The sequence below is a fragment of the Triticum urartu genome, chromosome 2A (assembly GCF_056163025.1).
Source record: "Triticum urartu cultivar PI428250 chromosome 2A, HENAU_Tu73, whole genome shotgun sequence".
Lineage (NCBI taxonomy): Eukaryota > Viridiplantae > Streptophyta > Magnoliopsida > Poales > Poaceae > Triticum > Triticum urartu.
This window is the reverse complement of record NC_141874.1, coordinates 691,159,874-691,176,236: the sequence shown is the minus strand read 5'-3', so window position 1 is coordinate 691,176,236 and position 16,363 is coordinate 691,159,874. Positions and strand designations below refer to the sequence as shown.

Genomic DNA, 16,363 nt, shown 5'->3' with positions numbered 1-16,363 from the left:
CAGCCTACACACCTGCAGCAGAAGCGCATTATATTAGGCCTACAAATATTGACTTTTTTGCGGAGGCTCACATGTTAGAAAAAAACAAGTCAGCAAAGAAGCACAAGCTGAATCGAGGCCCAGACCCGTGAACAGGGGCGAGCTGACGAGAAACACACAGACAACAAAAATCGAACTTTTCTAAAAAAATGGAGACAAACAAACAAACAACGGACAAGGGGTGGGCTTGTTTATCTGTTGATATGGGATGATGTCATACTTAGATGTGGAATATTATCTCACATCTAGATTAGATATAGTCAGACTCATATACGAATCACATCAGGAGCCCGAGTCAGAAACGCATACGAACCTGACTCGATCGGTTAGCAGGGCAAAACCTTCCTATACAGTAGAAAGGATTCCAAATTCCAACAAAACGAAACACGTGTGTGCCATGCTATCTCATACTCACTCGGGAGCGCATCACAACACAAACATGCAGCATGTTTGTGTTTTTATTTTTACCCCTAAAAAAACACAAACATGCAGTACATGTAGAAAAATCCAATCGCGTACTGGTCAATTGACATACATTATTTTGGCGGTTCAACTTTCTTGCATTTTCTGGAGTACTATCACATATACTCGTGCATTGCAATGGCAGAAAAACTTGATGGTATGTCCAAGTATAATGTTCCATAGCTTCGGATTCACAATGAAGAAGATGCTAGTTGTTGCGTCCACCAAAACATTCCACAACGCAACATTCAGACAGTGGCACCCAATGACAGGAAGACACACGCAAAGGTATTGAAGAAATACGCAGACGCACACAAAGATATTGGAGAAATGCACGTACTTAATCTAAATATACTAATGAAGATTACAAAAATTATGCGGATGTTTAGCCGCATTCGTATTTTTCTTTTGCAAGGCGTTGCCCGCGATGAAATTCCATTTAAAGATGTACAAATAATTGAATTGAGCGGATGGGCGGCATCTCGCGCGGCGACGCGGGCGGCGCACACGTCTCGCGCGGTGGCGCGGCCGGCGATCGAGGCGGCGCTGGTGGAACACACGGCGCTGCGACCTGCGCAGGGGGCTCGCGAGGTGCGGGTTCCGCAGGAGATCTGCACGGCGCAGGCGATGCACGGTGGCGGGTCTGGTTCGCTTCGGATCTCGTGGCGGCGAGGCAGATCTCGCTGCACGACGGCGTGCTCTGGCTCCGCCGTGAGGCGCTACGCATCGTCCTCCTTGACGATCGTGGGGCGACAGTGGATGCGCGGTTCCTCCGGGAGGGTGAGTCCTTCGACATCAGTGATATCATCGCGTTTCCTTGCCATTTTGCTCGTGTGCGTGACAGGATTCCGGCGCCAATCGCGGCGGTTGCCGGTGCGAGCTCGTCGGCGGAGGCGCCCACAAGTCAAAAGGGTGCGGGCGTTCGCGGTGGGGGCCATCCCATCCGTCTGACAGGAGGGCCGGGGATTTTGGGGCGTGGCCCGGGCCACCATGGCCCCGATGTTCGACACGTGGGGCGGGGGGGATCGGACCGCCATGGATCTCTTGACCCTAGGGTTTCCCTGTGCTCCACACATATAAAACAGAGCCCCGCCCCCTCCTCCCAAATTCTGGATCTTGACGAGAGCCTCTCCCACTTCTGGGGCGCGCCGTCGCCCCCTCGATCTAGGGTTCGTCGTTCTTTCTCTTGGTGGGAGGGCAAAATCCGGGGCGATCCTCGTTCCTTTGCTCAAGTTGTTAGTTCTCCACCATTTTCTCCCGCCTCTACTCCGATCTGTGAGGAGAACACCATGAGAGAAGAGGGCTTCGGCGCGGGGAGACATGGTCGGGGGGCTGGTCGTTTCGATCGGGGCTGGGGTCGCGGCCGCGGCTTTGATCACAACGTCTGGAAGTGCAAGACGGATTCGGGAGGATCCTCGACTCAGAAGGCTTCTGGATCTGGTGATGCTGGATCCAGGAAGTGGGATGAGGCTGCTGGCGACAAACACGCTGCTCCACCTCGGCAGGGGAGGTGAGGAGATGATGATGGAGACACAAGCGAGCCGCGCGCGGTGGAGAAGATCCCTGCATCACCTCGGGCGCGTGGGCCTCCTGAGCATACTGGTAACATCGCTCCCTTCCCACACCCATGTCAGATCTGTAATCTGACTGGGCATCCCACTGCTAGATGCCTGCAAGCGATTTGCGAGTGGTGCAAGAAGAAAGGACATCTATCTGTTATTTGCACTGAGTCCTTACCTTGGGAATTTTCTCCTGCTATGTGTGCTTTTAAAAGCAAAGGGCAAGGTTTCTTCTACATCCCTGATTTTAGTATCGATAGGCAGCCTAGAGAGAGGATTTACAATATTGTAGTCACCATCACCGAGGGGTCTGCACTGACCAAGGATATAGAGCATGAGCTTAGTGTGTATGTGGGGCAGGGATGGCGTTGCTCTGCAAAATTTTTCGCTCCTCAGATGTTTGTGATGCGTATGCCTAATCCTAGAGAAGTTGATCGTGCTCTGTTTGTAGAACATATTAAGTTGAAGCAATGTGGTGTTTCGGTCAAGTTTTCCCCTTGGTCCGAAGATATTGATTCAGAAGGGCTCCTGGAAGTTGCTTGGGTGAGAATTGGGAAGATCCCCCCTAACAAACGCTGTGATAAAACTGTGGCTTATGTGGGCGGGCTTGTGGGCATAACCCTTGAAGTGGATATGTCCACTATGAATCGCCCATCTTCAATTAGGGCAAAAATTGGGTGCAGATCTGTGAAGCAGCTCCCGGCCACAGCTGAAGGGGTCTTGGGGGGCCGTTTCCATAAATTCACATTTGAAGTTGAGGAGATTCTGGTGATAAATCCTGTTCGTGAGGAGACTGTTCGTGTGGATGCTAGAGAGGCTCCCACCAAAACTGATCAGACTCCTAAACGTAAATGAGATGATCAGGGATTGGAGGGAGATCAATCTAGCCCTAAAAATGGGGAGAAAAGAGAGTCATCTGCTCGTGGGGGCAAGACCTGTCGTCTGTCACCACAAGAGCAAGAAACGTCCATGTCTTCTGATAGTGATATTGATTCTTCTCTCCTAATTGAGACTATGGCTAAAGAGCATGAACTTGCGGTGAAAAAGACAGATCAGGAGGCCTCCAATTGGATGGTAACTCTAAACCATGCTGGGAACTGCGATCTGGTGGAAAAATCTGTTAACCAGGAAGTGAAGGTAAATGCACCATCTATAGCTCGTCGATCTTTATCATACGCCGATGTGGTTTCTAATTCTGCCCAGATTGTGGAAGTGGATGGTGACGTTGACTCAGGCCTGAAGGACAATAGTGACTATGTGGTACAACTCCCACCTTCTGAATGCAGTGATGAGCTTATCCTCACCCCTCCCCTTGCTCTTGAAGCGGTTATTAAATTTAGCAAGCACAATGTACAGAGGATGCAGGAGAATATTGAGACAAAAGCCATTCGTCTTGCTCAGAAACGAGACCAGGGAGGTAATAATCACATTTCTTGCAGTAACTCTTTTGATACTCTTTCCAACACTGAATTACTTAGTAGAGTTGCTTGCATGGGAGTGGATATACCTGATGATGATTTCTCTTGCATTAATGTTCTTAGAGAGCTGGAGAGGGTAAGAGAGAACCTGGATGAGAATAATAGGATGGATGAGAATAAGGAAAATAATGCTGATAATGGGGATGATATTCTAGTTACTAATGGGTTGGGGAAAACTGTCCCTATTAATCTTACCTGGCTTGACCAGGAAGATATATTACATGAGCAGGTCTCATCTGGTAAGAAAACTAGAAGACTTAGGAAAAAATCTGCTGTTAAGCTACCTAGACCTGTGACTAGGAGCCAGAAAAAACATAGCTCTAATGAAGAACTTGTCTGTAGCCCTGCAAAGCCTCCTGGCAGGGCTACTCGATCTCAATTCCACAAAAAGCGTTCCAAATGATAGGTCTCATTTGGAATTGTAGAGGGGCGGGCAAGAAAGGAATGGCCACCTGCCTCTCAGACTTGATTAGTGACCATTCCCTGGATTTCATTGGGTTGCAGGAAACTATGAAGAAAAAAAATTACTCCTAAATGCATTAGGAGGATTGATCCCTTTGGTCTGTTCCATTGGGAATGGATTCCATCTATGGGGAAATCTGGGGGCATCCTGGGCGGTGTGAGACATGATACTTTTGATATCGTCTCCTGTAGCAAAGGCAAATATATTCTGCAAATGGTTATACGTGACAAGAAGAGGAAAGTTGCCTGGGGCCTGTTGGTAGTTTACGGGTCTGCTCATGAGGAGTACAAAGAGGAGTTCCTAGTTGAGCTTGCTTCCATGTGTAGTAATATGAAGGTCCCCTACATTGTAGGTGGTGACTTTAATATCCTACGCAGCTGTGATGAGAAGAATAAGAAAATGAGTAATAGTAGATCCACTGATCTCTTTAACTCTATTATCAATGCCCTGGCCCTTAGAGAGATTCACACTAGCGGGGGGAGGTATACCTGGACTAACAACCAAGCCCATCCCACTCTAGAAAAACTTGACTGGATTTTGATGTCTGAGGACTGGGAAAGTCTATTTCCTTTAGTATCTGTTAGAAAATTGGTCCGGGAACTTTCAGATCACAGCCCCCTGCTGCTATCCAGTGGGGAGGGAGGGCGTGAAGCTCCTAAACCTCATGAGTTTCGTTTCAATTTTGCCTGGGTCAAAAATGAAAAGTTCCTTCCCACTGTTGCTAAGATTTGGGCAAGAAAAGTTTTCTCATCTGATCCTATTGACATCTTGAACATTAAACTGAAAAGATTCAAGACTTACTTCAAAGGTTGGGGTTCGGATAAATATGGCCACGATAAGAAAAGGAAGGAAGAACTTAGGATGGAACTGGCCATGCTAGAAGAACTAGAAGAAAATGGCCCCCTGTCCCCTGAGTTGTATGGCATTAAGGTGGATGTCGGCATTGAGCTACATGAGCTGCTAGTGAATGAGGAGATCTTTTGGCTTCAACAATCTCATGAGCGTTGGCTTTTAAAAGGGGACCTGAACACTAACTACTATCATAAAATCGCCAACGGGCGGAAAAGAAAAAACACAATTCACTCCCTGAAGGCTGGGGGAATTGAAATTGAAGGTACGGATAAGCTAATTGCTCACGCTACAGATTTTTACAAAAAACTATTTGGGCCTGAGCCGGGTAATTTGTTCCACCTAAGACCTGACACTTGGGCTGATGAGGAAAAACTTAGTGCTGACGATAATGCAGATTTACGTCGTGAGTTCACTGAGACATAAGTTAAGGAAGCTTTGTTTTCCATGGCACATAATAGAGCTCCTGGTCCGGATAACATCCCTGTAGAATTTTATCAGGTGTGTTGGGACATAGTTAAAGAAGATATCATGAGGCTTTTTGAGCATTTCCATAAAGGGACACTTGATGTCCAACGCCTCAACTATGGAGTGATAACCCTTTTACCCAAAACTGCTGATGCTGATAAAATTCAGCAATTTAGGCCTATATGTCTCCTGAGATGCCCGTATAAGTTGATTACCAAAGTGCTAGATCGTCGTGTTGAGAGGTATGCTGACAAGTTAATTAGCTCAACCCAAAATGCTTTTGTTAAAGGGAGGAGCATTATGGATGGCGTGCTCTCCCTACATGAGATTTTAAACTATACTCATGTGAAAAAAAGGGTGGGGGTCATCCTGAAGCTTGATTTTGAAAAAGCCTATGATAAGGTAAACTGGGATTTTCTCCTAGAATGTCACAAACTACGAGGTTTCAATGAAACCTGGTGTGGGTGGATTAAACAAATCTTGCTTAATGGGACAGTGAGTATAAAGCTAAATAATGAGGTTGGCCCATATTTCCAGAGTGCCAAAGGGGTTCGACAAGGGAACCCCCACTCCCCTTTCCTGTTTAATTTGGCTGCTGACTGCCTTGCCAAAATGATCACTAATGCTCAAAAAAGTAAAATGCTGGTGGGTCTGGCGCCTGATCTCATTACAAATGGAGTTGCGGTGCTCCAATACGCGAATGATACTATTATCTGTTTGGATCATGATGTGGATAAGGCAGTGAACCTGAAGTTACTGCTTTACACTTTTGAGCTTATGTCTGGGCTTAAAGTCAATTACCAAAAGAGCGAGATCTTTACCGTGGGTGGGGATGACAACACTGTTAAATACTACGCTGAGTTGTTTAACTGTGATGTGGGCAGTTTTCCTTTTAAATACCTTGGTATGCCCGTTAGCTACACTGCCCTTAGAGACTCAGACTGGGATTTCATTGTGGCTAAATACCTCAAGAGGTTTGAGGCTTGGATCGGCAATGCTGCCTCCATGGGGGGAAGACTTACCCTATTGGATTCAGTTGTGACACAAATTTCACTGTATCATATGTCTATGTGGTTAATGAGCAAGACTTTCGTTGAAAAACTTGACAAGCACAGAAGAAAATTCTTTTGGCAAGGGTGTAACAAGAAGAAACGATATCACCTTGTCAGGTGGGGCAGAATCTGTAGATCAAGAGAGAAAGGAGGCCTGGGAGTTAAAGATCTTCGGAAACAAAACATTAGTTTGATGATCAAGTGGTGGTGGAAACTAGAGACCAAAAATGGGCTTTGGCAAGACATTGTGCGTGCGCGATATTTGAAAAACAAAACTGTGGCTACGGTTGAACCCAGATTCACTGATTCGCCGTGCTGGAAAGGTCTCCCTAAATCAAAAAAAATTATATGGCTGGCAGGAGAATTAATATGGGATCTGGGAACCTCACTAGGGTATGGAAAGACCCCATCAATGGATCAAGCCCTTTTCAGGAGAGATATCCTTTGCTTTTGGATATTTGCACTAACCAAGATTGCACTGTTGCTGAGTTCAAAAATGTGGAAATCAACACTTTCTTCAGGTGAAGGCTCACTCCGGACCTCCAGAAACAATGGGAGGAAATGAGAAACAGCATTAACAAACTGCAACTTAGTCCTGAGGGGGATCGGGTGTATTGGGGGCTCAATGGGAATGGTAGATTCTCTACCAAATCAATGTATAAATGGTTGGAAAACCCTCTTAGTGGCTGTCACTACAGATGGATTTGGAAGGCCAAAATTCCTCTAAAAATCAAAATCTTTATGTGGCAGTTGTCCCAGGATGCTGTTCTTACCAGGCAAGTTATGAAAAATAGGAGATGGCTTGGGAACCCCAGGTGCTCGTTTTGCAATGAGGTTGAGTCCTCCAACCATCTATTTTTTACCTGCCCGGTTGCTAGAGTAATTTGGAGATGTGTTGGAATGGTTCTGGGAACTGACCTGTGCCCGAACAATTACTGGCAATATTTCTCTTGGTGCAACACTTTCCTCCCTGCTGGAGGAAGGTACTATACTGTGGGTCTCGCTGCGGTTTGTTGGGCGATCTGGCTTGCTCGAAACCGAGCTATGTTTGAGAAAAAACAGATTAAAACTCCTTTCGAGATTGTTTTCTCCATGGTTTCCTTTTTGTTGTATTGGGCAGGTTTGCAAAAGGAAGAGGGTCTCAAGGAGCTGGGGAGCGGGGCGGAGATGGTCAGGGCGAGCACAATGCGGCTGATGAAGATGTGTGAAGCGGTGAGGAGGCCAATCGAGGGAGAATGATCGCAAGCATGGCTCTTCGAGATCTTGCTTTTGCCTGGGCCAAAGCTCTAGCTTTTCGTACTTTTGCCTTCTGTGCGTTGGTGCCTGGTTGTAATAGACTTCTTAGTGTTGGATGAACTATGGTGCTGTCAGGTTTTCGCCCCATGGCGTTCGTTACGATGACGAGCGAACGCAGTGGGTTTCCTGGCAGTGCTCGAACTCGCTGTACCTCTTTCATTTCCTCCTGCTGTTCTCGGTACTTTGTATTTCCGTTCATTTGCAATGGAAAGGGGTCATGCCCGGTTCGAAAAAAAAATTAAATTCCATTTAAATACTCAATTACGCACCATGCAACATGTAAATAGCACGTAATGTGGCACCCGTCGATAGGAAGGTGCCAAGGTATTGATGAAAATGATGTTGATGTTTAGCCAACGTTCGTATTTTATTTGCCAGGAGTTGTGTTTGGGATTGGCTCAATGTTATTCCAAATTCCAACAAAACGGAACACGTGTGTGCCATGCTATCTGATACTTGGGAGTCGGGAGTGCATCACAACACAAGCATGCAGTACATGTAGAGAAATTCAATCGCGTACGCACCATGTAGCCCTTTAGAACAGTACGATTTCTTTATTTTTTTCCCCAGGAAAAAAATCCCCTTCTCCCCTCCTGACATGCGCGTCTCCACCTCTCAGCCGCACACGCATGGAGCTCCGGCGAGGCACGACGGCGACCTCTCTTCCCCTGACGTTGGCCCTGCTTGCCCAGCATCCGTGTGGCATTGAGACCTGACAGCATCTCCGGTGGTCGCCGTTGCAACGGTCGGAGGTGGCCACCGAGGCTGGTCGCCGCAGTCATGAGAGGCACCGATTTCAGCTCATCGGCGCTCGCCAGTAACCGGTTGTAGCACTGCCACCATGACGGTTGCAGCATGTTGGCCAACGGTTGTAGGATCGCCGTGAGACGCCAGCACCATCGTAGGAGCTTGGGCGGTTCCAACATCTGGGGGCCACGGTTTCAGCATCTGCTCACCGTGGTTGCCACACTTGTCAGCATGGTCACCACGGGCAGCCGCGGATCCAGCATCTGGACACCATGGTTCCATCATGTGGATGCCATGGTTCCAGTAACTAGCCATCATGGTTGCAACACCCTCTGCAAGCATCGTGGGCTTCCAACATTTAGCCGCCAAGGTTCAACCAACTAGACTCCACGGTTCCAGCTTCCGGTAGTTACGGTCGCAACACCCCACCAACGTGTGGTCACGATTTGGAGTTTTCTGGTCTTGGCGAGTCGCAGAAATCCCGCAACACCGTTCTAGCACCACTGCATCCCACCGTCGTAGTTGGTGTAGCTCGTCGGCACCGCGATTACAGCTTCTCCGCTGGCTGGTCACAACTCTTCCGGTGGATGGTTCCAGCTTTTTCGCTGGCTTGTCGTAGCTCCAGTGGTAAGGGGTATTTGGGTGTTGGTGGCACATGGTGCGGCGTGCTGCAGGGGCGAAGGGTGAAAGAACAGGGGAAAGGGAGGAGGACGAGCTCAAGCTCGAGCTATGGGAAGAAAGAGATCTCGCTTGGGGGAGAAATTAAGAAACAAATGAGTGGAGCAAAATGACCCCCCCTGGAGAGGATGAGGACGCGAAGCGGTGGATGGGCCCACAGCTGTGCGTGCCACCGGCACAATTTTAGGCCGGCCGGTTGGCACAAGAACGTTTCCTCACACTATTTTGGTGGTTCAACTTCAATTGTGTTCCCATGAAATTCCGTTTAAATACTCAATTATGCACCACACAATGTTTAAATAGCTCGTAATGTGGCACTCGTCGATAGGAAGGTGCCAAGGTATTGACGAAAAATGATGCTGATGTTTAGCCACGTTCATATTTTATTTGCCAGGAGTTGTGTTTAGGATTGGTTCAATGTTATTTGGGAGCCTTAGAGTTTTTCTCAACTTCGTGGTCTCCTCGTTTCACTCTCGGCTTATTCTAAGTATATTTGTTGGGCTGCTTTTACTGCTTTGGCTTAGTATCCCCTGCTAAGCCATTTGATTGTTTGTTTAAGTTGATCTATCTCTTACAATAGTGGCGGCCACTCGCTAAGGCATATGACATTGATGACATGGACAACTTGATTTCCAGGATACATATCTCTACTCGCTCCTTGTGTCCATGCCTGATTAGAGCTTAGTTTGGTGACTCCTTATAGTTGAGGCATGCATGCTTCTCTCATCTCGGTTGGCTGTACGAACTTGATATTATGTTGGAACTTCTACTCTGGAATGATGTGTTTAGCTCTCATTGCCATGTTTGGTTTTATCTATAAAGTTGTGCAAACTTCAGAGAGTCTGAAGGAGTTGGAATCTTTGTAATTATGATATGGTCAAAAAAGATTGATTTCATCAAGAAGGGCGAAGATGCATGTATTTACAATAAAATAAGTGGGAGCTCAATAATATTTTTATTACTTTATATAGATTGTTGCCATGTGTGAGAGTCCTCCATGCTTACTGCTTATCGCAGACACTAGTCACACTTGTTGTCGACCGAGTGCACGGCGCAGGCCATCGCGACATGTATGTCCCACGCACCTGTACAGTCATCTGAAAGTGTATCATAGTCCCCTAGATGGGTTTTGGTGTCAACATATCTGAAGAGATTAATGATTATCAGGTCTATTTTAGATTAGATCCCAAATGATGCAACAAGAGAAATGAATGACGACCCCTCAATTTCCCAGGATAAGCGTTGGAAAAGCCAATAAATTATAGTTTTCATTTTAGTGACATGAGATCTACATTGAGTCCACATGTGCTATGCCATACTATAAAAAAGGGGGTCGAGGTTGCTTTGTTTCTTCGTGTGCTTAAAAGTAAACCGCAAAGTCAAGTGTACTGCTTTTTTGCTTATCTCCCTGCCCTTCCACTATCCGGAGCCTTTGAACAATCTTCCTCGGATCAGACGAACTACTCCACAGAGAGAGGCATTACAAATCCTACTCTTTTCAGAAACTCCATATATTCCACTCCTAGCCACTAGACCACTTGCTCTGTCTTGTACTGCCCGAATATTCCAAACGATTTTTGGTTGGAAATTTTGTCCGACTTCTAGAAGTGTGCGCAGGTGTGTCCTTGGTTGGTCCGTCAGAGCCTCCTAACAATATTTAGTCAGGCCTTTCGAACTTTCCGAAAGTTGCCACCTTGAGTTTTGTTCAGCGGTTTCGAGCTGATCATTCAGAGCCTCTGAGTTGTGCGAGAAAGTGTGCAACTGTCAGATTTTTAGTGCAGTTTATATATACCTCTGCCCATCCCACCAGATTACTCGAAGAAACTCCATTAAAATCATACTTTCAAGAGCGAAGTAGATTATCACTTTAATCACAAGAGAGAAGAATTTGTTACGAACCAAAAATCAAGTTTGAGATTTTTGCTCTGTTTTTCTTTCGAACCATAGAAATAAATGACCTACATTGAATTGATATATGGTAAAGAGACTCGATGGTAAAAGGACTCAAAAAATAAGCAGCACAAATATGAATACTAGGTGAAGTTTGAATAGATCAAAGAATCTTCTACTATACAATTTCTCTACAGTCTATGGCGTACACTAATTCATGAAATATCCCTAGCATTATGTTACACAAAATTGACTTCATATAAACTCATGATAAACTTATCAACTTCACATGGGAGGCATCCTTGCGAATAAAATCTCCTGCATGAGATGAGGACAGCTTGCCTCGAGATGTTTGAATACATCTGAATCTGTTTTCTTCACAGCTTCAAGTGTCTTCCCTGAGGCTAGAAACTCAATACAAGCTTTTTGGAGAACCCTGCAGTTATGTTGCTCCGCTAAAGTTAGCGTTGTCGCGACTGTTTTCAAGTCAATGCTATCACACAATTTACATTCACACATAACCCTCAACCTCTCCACTCCATATAGATACGCCGCAACTAGTAGGTGATGTAGATTTTCAGTTTTGCCTTCTAGATAACCACCCATCATGCAATCTGTGTATATAAACTGAAGAAGCGCCTCAAAAACTTGTGGCTCGATGTCGTCAATCTCGATGCACCGTGCTGAGTTTTCTTTCATCGGACAGAAGAGTTCTGCCTTGAAAACCGGAGACCGTGCAGCCAACAACCATGTGTGGGCATTGAACAATTGGCCGCGAATACTGAATGTCACATCTGCACCATCTCCATCCACATGCATGTGCTGGAGATGCTCTTGCAGATTCGACGGTGGAGCCAGGACAAGGTTCCTCTTAAGCTCCATGCGAGATTCTTTTATGATGGTGAGTACGCTCCTTATGATAGACCTGCTACCGGATCTCGCGAGAAGAAAAAAGGCCCGACCCCTGCTCTCGTGCGGCCACGCCGGGTCGCACCGGGGCAGCCCCCGCCGGCCGACTCAAGGTGTCCTCCACACCAAGCTCCTCCCTCCCGCCTCCGCTGCCGGAGGCGTCGCCGGGCAAAGCCCGTGTGGCGTGGCAGCGACGGTGGATCTCCTCGGCCATAGATCGGATCGAGGCGGTAGCGTTCCGCACCGTCCGTTCAACGGCAGTGTCGCGGGGACGCGGCGGCCAGAATCTGCAACTGCGATGGCGGACGATCAAGGGCAGCGGGTGACGGCGGCGGTGGACGCGCCCGATCTAGGTCGTTCAGACGGGCAGCCACCCAGGTTGTTGTACCGGCTGCATATCACCATCTCCAACGTCAGTTGGCGGGTTCCTGGGCTAGTCCCGCAGCACGAGGAAGTCGGCGTCTCCGGCCTTGAGTGTGGCTGTGGTGGCCTCCTCCTCCACCGGAGGTGGTCGGCTGGCTGGTTGTGCGCAGCGGCGGCCCTCGGCAAGCGGTGGCGGGCGCTGCGCTCTCGGCGGCGCTCTGGCGTGTGCAGGCGGCGGTGGTCCCTGTGCCCGGTCAGCGGCTCCGTCTCTGACCCGGACGGCGCGGGGCATGGCGACGGCTCGGCGTGGCCGGCAATCTGGATGCGGTGGTGCTGGCGGCTCGCTGATCTGCCAGTGCTCTAGGATTCTGCCTGGTGGTGCTGGTGGTGACGATGGCCCGTGCACGAAAGTTGGATCCCTTCGAACGGATCTGGGTGAAAACTTGCCTTCGGCGTCTGCTGAGGCCGGCGGTGGCGGCGCTATCTGCGTAGTTCCCTTCTTGAAGGCATCACCGTGGAGAAGTTCAAGGCCACTCTCTGCTACCTCTGGGGAAAACCCTAGATCGGATGATCGGATGACGGCGGCGCTCTGGTGTCGTTCCTTCCTTGGGGGCGTCATTCTTGGAGCTACACACGTGATCGAGGGACCAGAGGACGGATTCTTTGGTGGAGCGGTGATTCATCCTACACACTGATGGCGACGGATCTTGACGGTGTGGCGCAGTGCAGATTTGGAGTTCGCTGTGGGAGGATGGACTCGCGCAGGAGAACGACGCTGTCGGGCGTCGTGGTGGTGTCGATGGCAGAGAGACCTGGCACGGTACATGCAACAGTACAGCTCTGAAGATGGATTGGTGGCAGATGGCTGCGGCGGCCTCATACCCGGCAGGCGTCCTGGTTGAGGAGTGCGCCGGACTGGGAGGTGCCCCATACCCGGCAGGCGTCCTGGTTGGGACCTCATGTCTTAAATGTTTAGGTTTGGCTGCGATGTCTGTTTGGTATTAGGTCCAAACTATCTACGCCCCTTCATCAATTGGATAGGTGTAGCGACAGTTGTTGCTTAGACGGTAGCTTTAGTCTTACTGTTGTATGACTTTGTATGGTCTTATAAGAATAATTAATAAAATGATTGTATGCATCATCCAGATGCAGAGGCCGAGGGTCATCCTCCTTTTTTTTTTAAAACGCTCCTTATGATAAAGGAGCCATAGTAGAGGTCCGTTACTGATTTCAGATATGAATTCTCGACGAATTTTCTGTAGCCAAAACCGTCACTAGTATGAGAAAAGATGTGGTCTAGATCGTTGGCTCCTTTTATTACTACTTGGCCGTCTTTCTCCATACGCTTAATGTGAACTTTGTCCTCACATCCTCTGAATCCCGTTAGCAGAGATAGTGTAAAAACATTGACGCCTTGCCGGCATAGTCTTTCGTGATTCCGTCCGGATAGAGCCTGATATTTCAGTTGTAGCCACCGACGCAGAATGTGCTCGAGCTGATGAACTTTCTGGCACCCAAGCCGAATCATGGGTCCCCGTGAAGCTCTCCCCGAGGCATCTTGATGCCGTCTCGGACGGAGACTGGCTAGGGTTAACTGAGGAAGACGGTTTGTTGCCCATGGAGACCAAAGAGCGAGACATCACGACCGATTCTGTATTGGCCGTGTATATAAGGAATCTAGATTTATGTTAAAATACAATGAGGACTTGCAGACCTACCAAGGATACTGAATCTGAATTGTAAAGCAATTGCAAAATTTTGTTTTAATAAAATTGCTTAATATGTTTGTGTCACAAAGCCACAAGGAAAATACTTGTAATTGTTATTATTCCCTGGAGTGTAGACATGATAGAAGCAGACAAATTAGGCTCCATTATACCAAGAATCAAGGGAGAACAATAACATGACTATAACCCCCCCTTTCCTAGTTGGAATAGGATTCGCGGAGGAGAGAGAGGAGGAAGGGGGCCGGCCCCCTTTCCTTGTCCTATTCGGACCAAGGGAGGGGAGGGGCGCGCGGCCCATCTCTGGCTACCTCTCCTCTCTTCCACTAAGGCCCACTAAGGCCCATATATCTCCCGGGGGGCTTCGGTAACCTCCCGGTACTTCGGTAAAATCCCGATTTCACCCGGAACACTTCCGATATCCAAACATAGGTTTCCAATATATCAATCTTTATGTCTCGACCATTTCGAGACTCCTCGTCATGTCCGTGATCACATCCGGAACTCCGAACAACCTTCGGTACATCAAAACGTGTAAACTCATAATATAACTGTCATCGAAACCTTAAGCGTGCGGACCCTAAGGGTTCGAGAATAATGTAGACATGACCGAGACACGTCTCCGGTCAATAACCAATAGCTGGACCTGGATGGCCATATTGGTTCCTACATATTCTACGAAGATCTTTTATCGGTCAGACCGCATAACAAACATACGTTGTTCCCTTTGTCATTGGTATGTTACTTGCCCGAGATTCGATCGTCGGTATCCAATACCTAGTTCAATCTCGTTACCGGCAAGTCTCTTTACTCGTTCTGTATTACATCATTCTGCAACTAACTCATTAGTTGCAATGCTTGCAAGGCTTAAGTGATGTGCATTACTGAGAGGGCCCAGAGATACCTCTCCGACGATCGAAGTGACAAATCCTAATATCGAAATACGTCAACCCAACATGTACCTTTGGAGACACCTGTAGAGCACCTTTATAATCACCCAGTTACGTTGTGAAGTTTGGTAGCACACAAAGTGTTCCTCCGGCACACGGGAGTTACATAATCTCATAGTCATAGGAACATGTATAAGTCATGAAGAAAGCAATAGCAACATACTGAACGATCGGGTGCTAAGCTAATGGAATGGGTCATGTCAATCAGATCATTCAACAAATGATGTGATCCCGTTAATCAAATGGAAACTCTTTGTCCATGGTTAGGAAACATAACCATCTTTGATTAACGAGCTAGTCAAGTAGATGCATACTCTTGACACTCTGTTTGTCTATGTATTCACACATGTATTATGTTTCCGGTTAATACAATTCTAGCATGAATAATAAACTTTTATCATGATATAAGGAAATAAATAATAACTTTATTATTGCCTCTAGGGCATATTTCCTTCAGTCTCCCACTTGCACTAGAGTCAATAATCTAGATTACACAGTAATGATTGTAACACCCATGGAGCCTTGGTGCTGATCATGTTTTGCTCATGGAAGAGGCTTAGTGAACGGGTTTACTACATTCAGATCCGTATGTATCTTGCAAATCTCTATGTCTCCCACCTGGACCAGATCCCGGATGGAATTGAAGCGTCTTTTGATGTGCTTGGTTCTTTTGTGAAATCTGGATTCCTTCGCCAAGGCAATTGCACCATTATTGTCACAAAAGATTTTCATTGGACCCGATGCACTAGGTATGACACCTAGATCGGATATGAACTCCTTCATCCAGACTCCTTCATTTGCTGCTTCCGAAGCAGCTATTTACTCTGCTTCACATGTAGATCCCGCCACGACGCTTTGTTTAGAACTGCGCCAACTGACAGCTCCACCGTTTAATGTAAACACGTATCCGGTTTGCGATTTAGAATCGTCCGGATCAGTGTCAAAGCTTGCATCAACGTAACCGTTTACGATGAGCTCTTTGTCACCTCCATATACGAGAAACATATCCTTAGTCCTTTTCAGGTACTTCAGGATGTTCTTGACCGCTGTCCAGTGATCCACTCCTGGATTACTTTGGTACCTCCCTGCTAGACTTATAGCAAGGCACACATCAGGTCTGGTACACAGCATTGCGTACATGATAGAGCCTATGGCTGAAGCATAGGGAACATCTTTCATTTTCTCTCTATGTTCTGCAGTGGTCGGGCATTGAGTCTGACTCAACTTCACACCTTGTAACACAGGAAAGAACCCTTTCTTTGCTTGATCCATTTTGAACTTCTTCAAAATCTTGTCAAGGTATGTGCTTTGTGAAAGTCCAATTAAGCGTCTTGATCTATCTCTATAGATCTTTATGCCTAATATGTAAGCAGCTTCACTGAGGTCTTTCATTGAAAAACTCTTATTCAAGTATCCCTTTATGCTATCCAGAAATT

At 47.2% G+C, this 16,363-nt stretch overlaps 1 protein-coding gene and 1 pseudogene across 1 annotated transcript; one reads left to right on the top strand and one right to left on the bottom strand.

The window, feature by feature from the left end:
* Positions 1 to 831: 831 nt before the first annotated feature.
* Positions 832 to 7,609, top strand: LOC147986778 (uncharacterized). Its single transcript, XM_087542151.1, has 3 exons — positions 832 to 1,281; positions 3,264 to 3,477; positions 7,491 to 7,609. The coding sequence occupies exons 1-3, from the start codon at positions 832 to 834 to the stop codon at positions 7,607 to 7,609; spliced, it is 783 nt and encodes a 260-aa protein (XP_087398277.1).
* Positions 7,610 to 11,266: 3,657 nt separating this feature from the next.
* Positions 11,267 to 13,872, bottom strand: LOC147986777 (BTB/POZ and MATH domain-containing protein 2-like; annotated as a pseudogene).
* Positions 13,873 to 16,363: the final 2,491 nt, after the last annotated feature.

Coding starts and splice junctions, on each gene's coding strand:
- LOC147986778 (XM_087542151.1), top strand. CDS start 832: ATGCACGTACTTAATCTAAATATACTAATGAAGATTACAAAAATTATG. Junction 1,282..3,263: donor TGCGCGGTTCCTCCGGGAGG/GTGAGTCCTTCG, acceptor AATTCTGCCCAG/ATTGTGGAAGTGGATGGTGA. Junction 3,478..7,490: donor TCAGAAACGAGACCAGGGAG/GTAATAATCACA, acceptor TGTATTGGGCAG/GTTTGCAAAAGGAAGAGGGT.